We start from the raw sequence: 16,157 nt of genomic DNA on the forward strand, positions 1-16,157 counted from the left end.
CAAAATATATATTCCACATTCCCTCATCTAACTCAGCCAAGACTCAGTCAAATAATGTTTTGAAAATAAAGCCACTTTATTGTGATCATCGATTACTTAAGTGCAGTAGCTAGCTAGTGAAGCTAGCTGCCGCCCTGTATTAACTTTTTTTTTTACCTGCTCTAGAAGTGTGAACTCTTCCATGAACTTATCAAGATTAACGCGATTTTGCTGTGTCATTATGGTGGCGAAAAATAATGAATTTACGTTTCAGGCGGAGGAAATTAAAAACAAAGCTTGAAATTACCTACTACTTCTAATGTGTGTGTGCCTTCTACGCCTGCGCAATTGGTTCTACTCGATCTTGCACTGCGCATGTGCCGTACTGTAAAAAAGGAATTTGAGAATTTCAAGAAATCCAGTTTTTAAAAGTTAACTAAGTTGAAAGTTAAAAGCTAATTTATCATTTCTCAGCAGACATATACAATGAATCGTTCCACATTTAATGCAGCATTTTTTTTTCAAATATTTTAATCTATTTTGTTGCTGCTACCTTTATATGACACCCATTCAACAAACAGAAGAAACATCATTCAGAAGCCATGTCCAGCAGTTCAGGTGGAAAACTAAGTCCAGTTTATAAAGAAGACAAAAGGCCAGAAAGTATCAAAGTCTTTATTTGCAACATAGCACTCCTGAACAATGAAAACCAATTGACCGCAGTGTCAGAACATGTGCAGGTCCCAGAGCCAATTTCCACTTATTGAGGCTCAAACCAGAAATCAGTTTAAAATAAACATTACCTGAATAACTTTTACGTAAAAAATGACCAAAGATGTGGCACATAACGATGAAGTCGTATGAAGTGGCACAAAAGAACAAATACAATATGACCTTCTCATGATGCAAGGTGTTTTTGCACCTGAGGAAATGTGACCTTTTTAAGGCTGAGTCACAGAAACAGCGAGCTGGTGAATAACAGTTTCATATTTTTCTTCCCTGTCGCGGTCGCGGTTTCACAAAAGCCTGAAAACACATTGAAAACACATTGAAAACATAACCAGAAGCTTGTGACGTCAGAATCGTTCAAAGACGGCAGATAATTAGTTTTTATTTACAAGAATTTACCCCCACGGGATTGGCCGTCGGCCGCTTCATCACTGAGAACAAGCACAAATAAGAAGAAAATATTTTCAGTTCAACGCGGTTTCCACATAATGACATTTCCTTTCATTTAATCTGCAATGAAAACATGTTTATTGACATGAAATTCAATTACCCCTTATCATTCAGGGGATGTCAGAATCGCTTGACCACAGAATTATTGGATTTAAGACTACTATCTCAAGAGGGATCTGTTCGATATCGATATTGATTTTGTTAAGAGACGACCAAACGAGTTATTATTTTGTGACTGCATTAATATCTAAACAAGGAAGGTGGCTTTTCTTGTGAAAGGACTCCAAAAAAATCCAACAATGGGCTCATTTCTTATTTTGGCTCGTGTTCTTTCCCTTTGAGCGATTCCCTCGGCGCCGTTCTCCGTTCACACCAAACGTCCGGCCGTGCACGCTTTCGCTCGCGGGTGCCGCAGAGGCCAGAGGAGGTAGAGGTGGTGGCGAGGACAGTCACTGATACTGCAAACTATTTTAAGGTGAGCTGGCATGCAACGCCGCGGCACTGAACAGCCGTCCTCGGATCCCCCCGCTTATTGCTGCCGCTGTATAGTCGTGACTTCGCGCAGGGTGATCTACGGCGTAATGCTCCCCAAAAGGTCAGGGGTCAGGTAGCCATCTGGAGCTGCTGCGGCCTTCGAGATTGTCAGCTGGAGGACGGGGGTCGAGTTTGGCGTTAGTAAAATGCTGTTTTGCCGATCGACGCCGTCGACCATGGTGTAAACCGGGGCGGGGGGGAGGGGGGACCCCTGAGAGTCTCCGGGGAAAAAAACCGGCGCGGAACTCTGGCTTCTTTTCCCCGCCATCTCCGAGGCGTACCCCCCGTGATCTCCTGTCACCGCCAGCAGCTGGAACTCTTTCTTATCCTCCCTCTCCGGTTTTATGATCCTCTCCGTGTCACCGCCCGCGCCGTCCTCCGCGCGGTCGCGGTCTTCGGGCGAGAGCAGCACCTTGCCGGACTCCCTTACCTCGCTCACCTGCGTGTACAATGTGTCTCTCACAGAGGCGGCCACGTCCGCAATCGGCGCAGCGGAAGTTATGATGCTCGTCGTCGAGCAGGAAGCCTCCTCCCCGTGGAATTTGTCAGCGATGACGAGATGGAAAGGAGACGCTTCCGGATCGCTAGAGAGGTCGGGATCGCAGCAGCTGGCGCGGCCGGAGTCGTCGTCCTGGAAGCCGACAGAAAGGGGCGAGCAGTTGGACAACGGCGAAGGATCCACGAGGCAGTCCGTGTCCCGGTCGGTCAGCTGGTCGCTCGGCTCCTCCATGTCCACGTCGATGAACTCCACCCAGGGGTCGCTGTTATACAGCTCCGGACGCAGATCAGGAGGAGAGCCGAGGATGGAGGTCAACTCCCGTAGTTTCCCTTTCTGCCAGACACGGAGTACACAGTATGTCTCACACGCACAAACACGAAACATAATGTTCTGCGAGCTTTAGTCAAAACGAGGAAATACAGTATAAACTGTGCTTTCTAGTTAAGCAGATTAGTAAAAGACTTTCAACAAAGTCAACATTAAGCATTGTGATACCTTGAGTAGATTGGGGTCTATTCCTCTTATTTTAGGTCCGGGAACAGGAGGCAGGAGAATAACCATCAACCTTTATCGAGACGAAAGGGGAACATGGTTACTCGATGCCTTGATGAAAAAAGGGAAAAATTATGCGGAGTCTTGGACTCGATGCAAAGACAAAAACGGGCCCGTTTTGTTACGGCGAGCTCCCTGGAAAAGCTGGGGTCGTGCTGTGCTGCACTCACTTCTCCTGCTGCGATATGATGACCAGCATCAGGATGGCCACTAGACACAGGGCGCCGAAGATGAGCAGAGCCACGACGGGGAACCTCGACCCTGGCGAGAACAGCGGGGCATGTTAAAACTTGGGAAAATGGCGCCCGAGGTGACGCTGACGCGTACTTGTGTAAAGAAATGATAACGAATTCAAAACCCCGGAGATTCTTTCACCTTTGGGTGCAACGTCGACAAAAACAGAGCTGCCGAATTCCCCGAACTCCTTGGCGCTAGGCACTTTGCAGCGAACCCGGATCTCGTGATTTACGCCCGTCTGAAGTCCGTAGAGGGAGCGGTGTGTGCTTTTCACCAGGTCAGTCTGCGGTCAAGGAGATAATCCTCACGTTATAGAAATAACATCGCGGAGTTTGGATTTGGAAAGACATTGTTGTATGAGCTGCTCTTTCTTTGAACAGAGTATCGGGGGGAAAATGAAGGAAATGAAGAAAGAACCCGTCGTTCCTTTTTTAATGAAATAAAGATTTACTCTACTAAGCGCCGCGACTTTACGGAAAGCATTACAAACATGATGTTGAGTGTGAAATCGTGCTCACACACCACTTCCCAGTGGTCGGAGTTGACTTGGCGGTGCTGGACTTGGTACCACAGCCTCATCCAGCCAGTCTCCACGTCGGCAGACAGGGGCGGCTTCCAGCTCAGCAGGATGTCGTAGAAGTTGCCGGTGACGCTGATGTTCAGCAGGGTCCAGTTCAGGCTGACCGGCGGATCCGGTTGCACTGCAGTGTTTGAAAAGTTTGATTAACGAGATGGACGACCATAGGTGTATTAAAGTGGAGCGTATGACGACATGAATATTTATAATAGTTCAGTCATTCATTCATTATCTATATTGCCTATCCTGCACTCAGGGTCTTATCCCAGCTGTCATTGGGCAAATAGTGGGGTTCACCCTGGACCGGTCGCCAGTCAATCGCAGCGCCACCGTAGAGACATATGGGGGAACTTTGACTTACAAGTTCATCAACTTACGAGTTTCCCCGAAATACAGGCCGTCGCTCGGTCGATTTTTTACCCATGATACGAATGACGAGGGGACGAGCGCTTGACACGGATGTGGCGTTTAAAAAAAGTCACCTGCACTTCCTGCTACCTAGCTAACCCTGAAAATATCATCCAAAAACAGGAGCGAAATGTGTGTGTTGTGGACTTGTCCATGAAGAGATGGAGAGTTATTGCTGGTGATATATCATGATGAAGAGCATCATTCACTCTCTCATTCCTATGTCATACATAGCCATACAGCCTTTTACTCTCTCGTCACACACCATATAGACACGCAACAATTCACTCGGTCATTTACATTTCTGAGCAATTTAGGGTTTCCATTGAACCTATTGCATGTTTTTGGTCTGTGGTAGGAATTCGAAGAACCCACAGGAAGCCCACGGTAGAACATAGAGACGCCACACAAAGGCCTCCTGTGGGAATCGAACCTTGGACCTTCTTGCTGTGAGGTTGGCAGCGGGTTCTCCGGTTTCCTCACACAGTCCAAAAGCACGCAGAAGTTTAATCACTGGCTCTAAAATCCATTGAAAGATGTGATATTCCCCCCCCCCCGATTCTCTCACCGATGTCTTGGACGTGGAAGAGAATCTCATCATAGAGCACGGCCTGATCCCTGGAGCGGAGCTGGACGCTGTAATATGTCCAGACCGACGTGTGGTTTTCGTTGAAGAAGCACTCGTTCGGCCTCTCTGCGCTGTAGTGCGGACATTCGCTCCAATCGCTGGGGGAAGCGGGTGGTGGTCTGCAAAGAGGGGGAGGACAGCAGCCGTCAGGGAGGATGTAAGAGGTGAGAACGCTGAGGATTCTTGGCAGCGCATGAAATGCTCTTTCTCACTGATACGGACTTTAAGGTTCAACCCGGAGCTGCGACAGGACTCATCTGCTTTCTTTTAAAAGTCATGCCAGGCTCAAAGGAGAGAGGAATTTCTCCCCAGCTCAGGCCAATGGGAGTTGAGAGATGTTCAGCGTCGACAAATTCCTCAAATAAAAACCTTAATCCACCTGCCACATTCTGATGTAATCTCTCATAAATCAAGAAAACCCAGCACTGGACTTTATTCCACAGATACACAGCGAACAGTGGCAGGAACTTAATGAGTTGCATGAGATACAACACCAATGCTAATGCTAGCAGTTTTTTTTTTTATTATTTCAAGCTTAACTAGAACCCAATGAGTTTGGGTAAGAAATACAACAAATGCAAATGCTTATGGTTTTGCTTGATCTTTTAAACAAAATTCAACTGGAACTCAATCAGTTGGATAGGAAATAAAACAAATGCTAATTCTAAAATTTTAGTCTTTTTAAAAACAAACTTAACTGAAACTTAGTTGGGTGACACATAATAAATTCTAATTCAAAATGCGAGTCCTAACTGTTTTTTTCATGCAGACTTAATTGGAGCTTAAAATCTGAGTAAGAAATAACACAAATGCTAATGTTGACCTTTTTTAAAAAATCAAACTTCACTAGAACTCAAGGAGTTGGGTAAGAAAAAGCACATATGCTAATAGGATATAAGACAAATGCTAATGCTTACTTTTTTTAAACAAACTTATTTGGAACTCAATGAGTTCAGTGAGAAATAACACAAATGCTAATGCCGACCTTTTTTAAAAAAATCAGACTTCCCTGGAACTCTATGAGTTGTTTCAGAAATAACACATATGCTAATAGGATGAAAGACAAACGCTAATGCTAACTTTTTTTTAATCAAACTTTATTGGAACTCAATGAGTTTGGTAAGAAATAACACGGTAAGAAATAACACGTATGCTAATAGGATATAAGACAAATGCTAATGCTAACCTTTTTTTAAACAAACTTATTTGGAACTCAATGAGTTGAGTGAGAAATAACACAAATGCTAATGCTGACCTTTTTTAAAAAATCAAACTTTACAGGAACTCAATGAGTTGGGTAAGAAATAACACATATGCTAATACTAGACAAGTATTAGGACAAATGCTAATTAAGACAAATGCTAATGCTAACTTTTGTTAAACAGACTTAATTGGAATTCAATGAGTTGAATGAGAAATAACAAAAATGCAAATGCTGACAGATTTTTTTTTTAATTTGAGAATGTTCTTCTCCCTACACACAGGAATAACACACTTGTTCCAATTCATTTTCTTTTTTTCCCAAGTCTGAAAGGGTTGCCAAATCCACCTCGTATATATTTATTTAATCTTTTAGACAGACTACAGATTGCATATCAAGCTCCCAGCTGCTAAAATCTTTAGCCCGCAATTCTAGCAATTCTACGAGGGCATGAAATAAAATAAACATACTAGCAGCTTTTAGTAATTCGTGTCACGGACATTTTTTCCTCTCCGAGTTTATGGCCCGAGCTAAAAGCTGAACGCTCTTCTGGTAAATTACGATTCCAAAACGAACTCCTTTCACATCGTCGCCAGATGCTGCCATTGCGCAAGGCTGGCGTGTGAAACATTACACACGGGAATATTCTGCCAGATTCTTGGCTCTAAGGAACAATTTACACTATAGAGTTTAACCCCTTTTTTATATGATGTCGGTCCTGCATGTAAAAAAGAATCAAACATTTAGAAATTAGTTGTATGTTATCATTAAGCCTTTTTCTAGTTTTTTTGATTAAATAGGCCACCTATGCAAAGGCATGTATAGAAATATGTGTATATATACACATATATATATGTATATATATATGTATATATACACCTCTGCAAAGGCATTTATTAATTTAAAAAAAAATATATATATATAAATGCCTTTGAAGAGGTGTATATATACATATACATATACATATACATATACAATATACATACATATATTTATATATAAATATAAATGCCTTTGCAGATATATATATATACATATACATATATACATATATATGTATGTATGTATATATGTATATATATATATATATATAGGCATGCATGTATATGCATATATATACATGCATGAATGTATACATACATACACATATATATATATAAACACAAATAAATTTATACACACATCGTGTATACCATATTAACAGTGTGGATTGGGATTATTAGTGAAAGTGCTCACTTTTTGCTGATATAAAACAAGCGGAGATCTCCCGGCTTAGAGAGGTTCTGGAAAGTACCGACATTCCATCTGCAGCGGAAGGTTTCCATGTTGGTGGACACGCAGCCGGTGAGGTGAGGGTCCCTGCGGGGGGAAAGGGCTGGGGGGAAAGATAGGGGGCAGACGGGAGGAATGATTTATAAATGAGTGCATATAGAAGTCATGTTTTCCTGCAGAAGCTTACTGAGCTAAGGGGGGGAATGGATAAAATGGCTGTAACCTGGCCCATTTACAGCAGTGGAAATATCTTCATTTCCTGGAAGTCGTTTTTTAGAAGTCTCTTCCCCGAAAACTGCTCGATGACAGCCCGGCCAAGGAGGGAGTCCCTCTATCCAGAAACAGCCGGCAGCAAAGAGCTGAACTCTCTAGATGAACTCAAATCGCGCATGGTATTTTTCTCTCAGGCTAACTAAATGTGTTTTCAGAGCGTAGTAAACACGGCGGGCTGAGTTTTCCAGGAGGCCCTGTAATGAGTGTTTCCAGGGACAAACGCGGCGGACCGGCAACCTCTGCATTTCAGAGACAATAACACGAGCCCGGGCGTGTCGAATACCGAGAACTGACGGGACGAGACGGCTCCTTCGCAACTGGAAGCCAGAGGAGACGGCGAATACCTCTGACCTGCTCACAGCGTTTCAAGGAAGAGGAGGTCATGGGTTAAAAATAAGCTGTTTACCGGCCCCCCAAAACACACACACACACACTTGCGCAAACACACGCAAACACACACAGCTCCTCTTCAGAACTATGCTGAGCTCAGGATTAGTAGAAAAATCAATCGAAACCTGAATCGTGCTGAGGAGTTCTCACTCTGTCGCAACAACCCTCAGGGACCTGGCGCGTGTGTGTGTGCGTGTGTGTGTGTGTATGTGTGTGTGTGAGTGTGTGTGTGTTCTTTTTAACCAAACATCCCATCTCACAGGGTTGTTGCATACAAATCATATTGAATGGTGTCACATTGGCGATAATGATCCACAAAAACGTCTGAAACCGTGAAAAAAACAACAAATGAGACATTGTAATTGAGACATTGTAACAGTTTGATGAGTAGGATAGATATTTTAGTGTCATAATATAATAGCAAAAAATGCCAATATTTGTCCCTGACATGTTAAACCCATGGAAATATTGTTAAAATCCCTAAAATATCCGTTGTCCTTAGCATGGCCTCAACAGTGTGATCACAGCCAATCACAGGCGTGCCTGGCCAGTGAGGGTGACTCGCCTCGGGGGCGACCGGCTCCGTCGGACCGAACGCAAAGACCCGACGAGGCCCGACTGATATGGGGGGGTTCTTAGGGACAAACGGTAAATTTAGATCTCTGGCTGCTGCGCCGCTGCGTCACCCCGGCGTCGGACTTCACCTCCTGGGTGTGACGGATGATGTAATTCGTAACCATCTGCTCCGACAAAACCGCTCGGACTGTAAACTGAAGCGAACCCCACCGGGGGGGAGAACCCTCTCTACTTCCTGGTCTGGGGTGTTTTCCTTCTTTTCCCTTTGGGATTATCACCTCCGGGGAGCCTGGCAATCCCAAGATTGGCATCGTTCGTCTCAATTTGACTTGTCGTTCACCCCGATCTTTGTCGCCTAATAAACACCTTAAAGACACCTTTATGAATAGACGGTATCTGTCCAAATATAGAGGGGGGGGGTTAAACAGGGAAACTGCAGATCACGCCTCGAATCACCGCTCCCGTGTGTGTTTGTGCGCCGAAGAATGTGTGTTTGCAGAGGAGGGAACACGGGGCCCCAGTGTGAGTAAACAGACGTGGGATGAAGGGTGCTTCGTGGCCGGCGAACGCCTATTTACAGAATCACGCTTCCAACCCGCGTAAACATGTTTGGGAGGGTGGGGGGGTTGAAACAAATTATATTCAAATGTTCTGTCCGGATGAGCTCGGAGAACTTTTCCTTTTTTTTTCCCCCTCGAGGTTTTATTAGACCAGGAAGCAGCTGCTGGAGTGAATCATCGGGCAAAACACGGCTTGTGGCGTTCAGATGATTATGAGTGTGTGTGTGTGTTTTATCTGTTCCAGCCTCCATTAACATCTGCACAGTGTTGGCAGAGCCTGTCCTTAATGTCTTTTGGAGATATGTATATGTATATATATATATATGCAGTATATAAACACACACACACACACCCACCCACCCACACACACACACACACACACACACACATCTTCTGCATCCTCCTCTGGAAAAAGGCCACAGCGTTCAAACCACTGATTGCACTTCCTGACCTCTGCTTGACCTAATGTGTTTTGCAGGCAGGTTAAATTTGACTTATTAAAAAAAGCCCATAAGTGACATTGTGATCTCCACTTGAGGAAAGTAATCACATTAAGGAACGATTTGCTTCTTCCTTAGGGGCAGGGAGAGGCGGCACGTATTTAGCGCACGCATTGGGTGGCGAGGAGGAAAACTAAGGCGGACCCCTTCAGTTCCTCGTAGCGGTTCTCCGCCAACCAGGAGACTCCAGGGAGGAGTGAGGGGGAAGTTATTTTGGGGCGAACGCTGTTCTGTAACCGCGAGTTTGCCCGAGGCGGACATTAAAACAGGCTGATCCGAATGAAATCATAACCAGCAGCGCAAATTTAAATTAAAACATCTTAAAAACCGTCACCCTCGTTCTTCCTGCTAATTCAGATGTTATCCCCGCTCAAATATCCGCGTCCATAAACAACACGGGATTCTGGCCGCGGAGGAGCGCGGTGTTTACACTCGCTCCGAGCCGAGAGAGGACCGTCATGCGGCGCCATGGCAACCGTGAGATTGAGCATCTCCTGTGTCATGATAGTGGCACGACTGCCCATCCGTCTAGAAATACAACTATGTAAACCCAAATCCCGGAGGGGGTAGTGAGATACCTTTTGCTTTCTTTTTTTTTGTTTTTGTTTTTGCAAGCATCGTCATGGCGACTGCTCAAGCAGGCGGATGAACACAACATTTTTTTTAATACATTTTTTTTCTTTACAGGCCGCCTCTCTATTCATTGAGAATAGAGCGTTGCAGTTTTGCAACTCAGCCACTCTGTGTCACTGTTTCCCAAACGCGGCTCCATTAATATTTTTTCCGTACAAATGAAGCTGAGAAACCCCCTCCTCGATGTTCGGCAGCAGGTTCTCACACTGACTTTCTTGGAAAAACACAGCGGAAGACGTTAATCTTAGAGGAAAACAGTGAGCAGATGCCCAACAAAAACAAAATTACTCGAGAACCACCTTTTAAGGGGAACGCCACCCCCTTTCCGCCGCGCTATTTTGTCAGCATTATATAACAAGACGGGATGTTAGTGCAGGATTCACCAGATCCAGTTTGTGGATAAAACACAAATCTTTGTATTAAAAAAGCATGGCTTTTTTTTTTTTTTTCCTGCTACTGAGTGGCTGTTCAGAGGCTGGGGGGGGGGGCAAGGGTCTGCATGCTGAACAGCTTTCCATTGTTGGGAACAGAGTGCTGTGTGCTCTTCAGAATTCCTGGGAAGCCACTTCACTCGAAATCTGTTGGCTCGCTGCGGACAGCCCTTCCAATGTGTTGTGCAACACATTCGAAGTTCATTAAAAAAATGTAAAAAAGCCACAGCTGGCGGTCGCTTGGTGGTTATAACTCACTTATTATATCGATTTCAGATGTGGTCTGAATGTTTTTCCCTTTCTGGCGTTTTAAGAATAATATACACAGAAAACAATCCAGGAAAATGAGTTACCTTAAGTAAAGCATCGCTTCTGCCGAACTATCATACTTGAGAACACAATATATGTAATAAATATGTTATAAACATTACTTGAACGCCTGAATGCTTACACTGAAATGTAATTACACAGAATTAGACATTTAAAAGTGGGAATTGGGGGTTGATGCATATAAGAAATCAGACACAAACCTTTCTCGGCGTCCGCGTCCGGGGCCGAAGCGGCCGAGCAGAGAAGGACGGAGAGGAGGCCGGCGAGCAGAGCGGCCATGGCGTTGAGCTGCGGAGCAAACATGTGGCAAATGTTAAGTTTCTCAGCAGCGTGCGCGCTGCCGGGAGCACGCCCTGGACGATGTCAGAATCCGCCACCACCAATGAACTCGAATCCCCCTCCTTACTCATCTCAAACGCGCCGGACCTAACAAAAAAAAAAACACTCCGGGCCTCTGGTTTAGCAGCCGACGGCTTTATTTATGTTCTTCTCTCTCATATTTATCTTGCTGTTTGCACATTGTATATAAGCCAGTATAGAGAATTTCCCCTGATGTTAATTTAAGTTCTCTCTGTAAGTTGTGGAGTTCTTTGTCTTCTGGCAGCGAGACAGGAAATGGAGTGACAGCCGATGCCAGGAAGGATGGAGTCACCACTTCATTAGAGTTATTTTCTAAATAGACGTTTGTGTTCTGTTCGCCGCTCGAGATTCAGTCCGAGCTCTCTTGTACGAACAAACTTAAGTGAAAAGCTACTTTCCGTAGCTTCCTTTAAATTACCGGACGCCCGAAAAATTGCGGTTCGGTGAAAGCGGGGAGAAAATGCGACAGGGAACGGCGTTCTATCGCAGCTCGCCATGTTCGCCGAACAGAGACGCCGGAAGCCGAGTCTCCAAAGCCGAGTCTCCAAAACAAGGGTTTAAAAGCAGCGTAGCGTGAAGACAGTCTCCATATCTGGGGGCCGCACAAACACGCTCAAGGTCGTCACATGACGACGCTGACCTGAGCAAACTTACTAAACCCAACGGGGTTTTTCCGATTTGTTTACGTGCGACAGAAAGCCGAGGCTTTTACTGTGGGTTCTCCGACGCGGGGCTGCAGCAGGTCAAGAGAGCAAGAAATTAGATGAATAAAACGTCTCCGAATCGATTCCTAAAGGGTGTCGAGACTCGGCGTGGGGTCTCCATGTTCTCCCCGGGTTCCTCGCGCAGAAGGTTCACTGGAGACCCTACGTCGGTTGGATATGTGAATGGCTGCACGTCTATATGATCGGTTAATGAAAGGTGAAATGTTTTAAGTCTCTACTGGTGATCGTCCCCATGCAGGATGAATAAATAAGTGTTGCTTTTTAAAAAAAAATTACAAATATCAATTCAATTTAATGGTAGCCATTTCATCTTCCTTTTCTTTATCCGTCAACGAATTTGTACTGCCAGTATTACTTGATACTGGACACTTAACTAGCGGTAGAATTTTGATGAAATTGCATTATTATATTATTGAAATGCAAGATATAAAAGTAATAATTTGGGGATTTTCTCTTTTCCCGTTCTCCTGAGCCCTGCTGCTCTCAAGGCCCACTGGTGCATTTGATGTTCCCCTAAAGCGGCGAGAGCTATTTTTCATCATCTTCAGAGGAACAGTATGCTCTGTTTACATTCTCGACGCTCACGCACGGCCAGAGAGGCTTGTCGAGCTTTGAAAAAAATGTTTTTCAACGCCGAGGCTCCGTTTGCAAGGTGTATATCACGGTATGACGGACGCACAAAAAAGAGAGCGATCAATACCACTCACAAAATACAAACGTTCTTAGATTTTGGTGTCAGATTTCAGATTTAAGCCACCGAAAGAAGAAAATAGGTCCTGCGGTTTTACGGTACCTCTTCGGGATTAAAAGATGTGAAGTGAAACAGGCCCAATGGGATCCATCTATTTGCAATTACAGTGATCCCTCGCTATAACGCGGTTTACGTTTCACGGTTTCGCTACTTCACGGATTTGCATCGTGCATTGTGTTCTGCATTCTGATTGGCTAAAAAGTCAGTCCGCTTCTTCTCTACCTGTGCGTCAATAACATTGCAGTTTAATATGTACACGTACGTAAAACAGCTTGCCAAATTTACATTACGTACGTGCAAATTCTCTTGCAATTTCGAGTTTCTCGAAAACCCATAATGTTGACAAAACGCTCTGGACCGACAAAAGCACGTGCGGCAGGACCCAAAAGGCAGCGGAAGATGCCATCTATCACAGATAAAGTTAAACTTTTAAACTTCTGGACATGCTAAGGTTAAGTAAAAGCTATGCGGCTGTAGGTCGGCATAACGGAATTTATGAATCTTCCGTAAAAACGTGAAAAAAAACATTTCTAAAGTACAGTACTTTTATTTGTGAAACAAATAATTGAGCCTGTAAAATGGTTTGTTCTTTCTTTTCAATGTATAATAGAGTATTTAATCGTATAATAATTGTAAAAAAAATAAAGGTTTCTACTTCACTGATTTTGCCTATCACAGGTTCTTTTTGGAACGTAACCCCCGTGAAAAACAAGGGTATACTGTATACTACTACGGTGTAAGAACACGGTAATAAACCAAAGCATGCGCGTAGAGTTTTTACTACATTCTATCCACTTCGAACAAAATCAGGGTGAGCTAGAAAAAAAACAAAAAAATTACAATCCGATGGAACTCAACGAAACGAGTTGATAAACGTCAGTCGAGGCCGGACGGTGAATCTGTCAAAATCACCGACTCTGTCACCATTTCGCAGCGTCGGTTCGAAACGATCCCCCGCCGCGTTCAGCGACCTCACTAGAAAAAATGTCCTCAGTTCCGTTCAACTGAGACGACTCCCCAGGAGGAGGGGAAGCCGCGGTGAACAGGCCAACGCTCCCGCAAGATAGCAAGCCCAAGGACAAACAATATAAAATAACCCAGGCTTCCTGGTATTGTCTTCCACGCTTTGTTACCCAAAGAAGGAGCAAACAAGGGATGGAGAAACAGACGTGAACTCAAATCGAAGTCGTTCCAACCTCCTGTTTTATTTGTGTCTGAATGGCAACAAACAACTGGGTCAAAAGATGCTTTCTGTCCAACTCAAATTTGGTTCCAGGAAGTAGCCTATCCGGAGGAACCACAGGGAACAACGGTAGGGCGAACAAAAGAGCTTTGCGCTTAAGGTGTCACGTGCACCTCAAGAGAAACAAACCATTGTGAAGAAGAGGAGAGGGACGCATCCATGTTCTGCATGGCGGGAATAATAATCACGGACTATCAAATAGTCTGCTTTTATTTTTCTCCCTGCTTTGCCGTGTGAAGAACCCAACCGCTAGCTAACTTATTTTGGAGAACGTCGGACACCTTCTCTAGCGTAGCAGGTCAGAAGAGCTCGGACTTCTTGGTCGGTCCGTTTCTCGTTGCTTCTGTCCATTTTGTTGCAAAAAAACTGCTGATTGGTGACCTCGATAGTTATTTAACCATTATGTTGTCTTGCGGGTCAAAAGTGACCCACTACCATGTTAAGCTGTAGAAAAAAACACCTTGACCTATTTTTGTCCAACTTGAAATTTCATGCTTTTACTAAAGAGACCCCATAATTAGTAAAAGTGATACTTCTTTTTTGTTTACGTTTCCATGTGGGCTGTGCACCACTCGGGTACAAAGATTGTCTTATGGGTAATTTTTGACCCGTAGGACAAGGGGAGTGAACACAATGTTTAGATCGCACGAGGGTTAAACTATAGCTTATGAGCTCCACCAATCACCAAGGACCTATGACCTCCTATGGAACCGTAAGTAGGAGTAACAGTGGTTGGAGGACCTGAGGTCCGTGGTCCCCGGTTACCCTGCTAATCCACTCTGATTCCTGGAAAGGTTTCTAGGAATTGCAAAAAGTTTCCTGCAGGGTGAGAGGGGCTATTGACCGCCGGAGAGCGAAATGAGGTCAAAACCCTTGCGATCCCTCCAATAAGAACCATATCTGTCCGCTCAAAGCACTGCAAGCAACTTGCACGTTTGCTTTTCCACCTCAGAGCCACATCACTCGGTTTGGTCCGTTATGTCGTCACGGCTACCAGACCCATCCAATAATGCGGATACCATCTTTCTGGAGCAGAAACAGAAGATTCACCGTCCCCTCCAGTGTAAACAACCTCCTGGAAACACACTGTCGTGTTCCACCGGGCCCAACTACAGCCAAGCAACATCTAGAACACACACACACACACACACACACACATACACATACACATTAGTGCGCCACATAGTTGTCCATTTGAAGTCTTCTTTACTTTTCAGCTTCTAGATTGGAAGGGGTCGTGAGAAAATGCAGTTTTTCAGAAGAGGAGGTAAAAGGAGAGGATGAGGAGTGCGGAAATGAAATCTGTCCTCCTACCTGATGCTCTGTGTGTGTGTGTGTGTGTGTGTGTGTGTGTGTGTGTGTGTGTCAGACAAACACGTCAGGTCTCACCTTCAAGTGAGCAAGTGAACACACAGCAATTTTCCCAGATTTTTTCTTTTCCAAAAGTTCCCAGGTGGAGCCGCTGGAGGTGCGAGGTGTCGTTTGACGTGACTTTCCGTCGGGACTTGTTTTTAATCCACTGCACTGCATAAGGTAACCCCCCCTCCGCAACCCCCCCCCCCCCCCCCACACACACACACACACACACACACACCCCCACGATTGTTCAAGGTTCCCGTGGGAGGAGTGGGGGGGGGGCACAACGAGATTCAAACTCAGCGTGTGGACTTTCCTTCGCGGGGAAAATTAAAACAAAAGTGACTTACCGCCGGTGGTGCACCGTCCGGACGAGGGATCGTTGCTCCGGAGAATGTTGAGTGTGTGTGAGTGTGTGAGTGTGTGAGTGTGGGGGGGTGGGGGGGGCATCCACACCCGCACGGCTGACGCGCCGTCTCAGTGCGCCTATTCATTGGCTGAGGCGGTCTGTGCGTCTGTTCCGCGGCTCTAGAGCGCCATCTGTTGGCTGCAGCGGTGGGAGGCACTCTTCCTGCTTCCTGTGTGTGTGTGTGTGTGTGTGTGTGTGTGTGTGTGTGGGTGTGTGTGTGTGTGTGCAACCGCTCGTCATGATGCAAGTACGCCTCACAGCAAGAAGGTCCCTGGTTGGATTCCCACAGGAAGGCCTTCAGTGTGGGGTCTCCATGTTCTGCAGGGGGTTCCTCCAGTTCAAGAACATGCAGGAGGTCCATTGGAGACCCTAAATTGTCCAGATGTGTTAATGAAGAGGTGAACAGTTTAATGTCTATATAGCAGTGGCGGGCCATCAGGGCCTGCAAGGCCCTCTCTGCTGGCCTAAAAAATATCATAATCACAGTCTGATTTCAATTATAATTTGTCCATGATCAGCGTGTTCCCTGTCTGTGTTGCTTCTAGACATGTATT

General features: G+C 45.1%; 1 protein-coding gene across 2 annotated transcripts; it reads right to left on the minus strand.

Moving 5' to 3' along the window:
- Positions 1-637: 637 nt before the first annotated feature.
- ghrb (growth hormone receptor b) lies at positions 638-15,620 on the minus strand. Of its 2 annotated transcripts, none has more exons than XM_086170233.1 (9): positions 15,545-15,620; positions 10,960-11,047; positions 7,031-7,169; positions 4,534-4,712; positions 3,503-3,681; positions 3,119-3,263; positions 2,914-3,004; positions 2,687-2,756; positions 638-2,524 (listed from the first exon to the last, which is right to left on the minus strand). In XM_086170233.1, the coding sequence occupies exons 2-9, from the start codon at positions 11,036-11,038 to the stop codon at positions 1,730-1,732; spliced, it is 1,677 nt and encodes a 558-aa protein (XP_086026359.1). In that variant the 5' UTR covers positions 11,039-11,047; positions 15,545-15,620; the 3' UTR covers positions 638-1,729. The 2 variants fall into 2 exon arrangements, with proteins under 2 accessions (XP_086026359.1, XP_086026358.1); XM_086170232.1 differs by lacking the exon at positions 15,545-15,620 and adding an exon at positions 15,228-15,381.
- Between the last annotated feature and the right edge of the window lie 537 nt (positions 15,621-16,157).

This window comes from Fistularia commersonii, chromosome 23 (genome assembly GCF_037954325.1).
Source record: "Fistularia commersonii isolate RoL2024-O1a breed Wild chromosome 23, RoL_Fcom_v1.0, whole genome shotgun sequence".
NCBI lineage: Eukaryota > Metazoa > Chordata > Actinopteri > Syngnathiformes > Fistulariidae > Fistularia > Fistularia commersonii.

Coding starts and splice junctions, on each gene's coding strand:
- ghrb (XM_086170232.1), bottom strand. CDS start 15,368: ATGCAGTGCAGTGGATTAAAAACAAGTCCCGACGGAAAGTCACGTCAA. Junction 3,682..4,533: donor CTTCCACGTCCAAGACATCG/GTGAGAGAATCG, acceptor CAAACACTGCAG/TGCAACCGGATCCGCCGGTC. Junction 3,005..3,118: donor TGTCGACGTTGCACCCAAAG/GTGAAAGAATCT, acceptor TGTTCTCGCCAG/GGTCGAGGTTCCCCGTCGTG.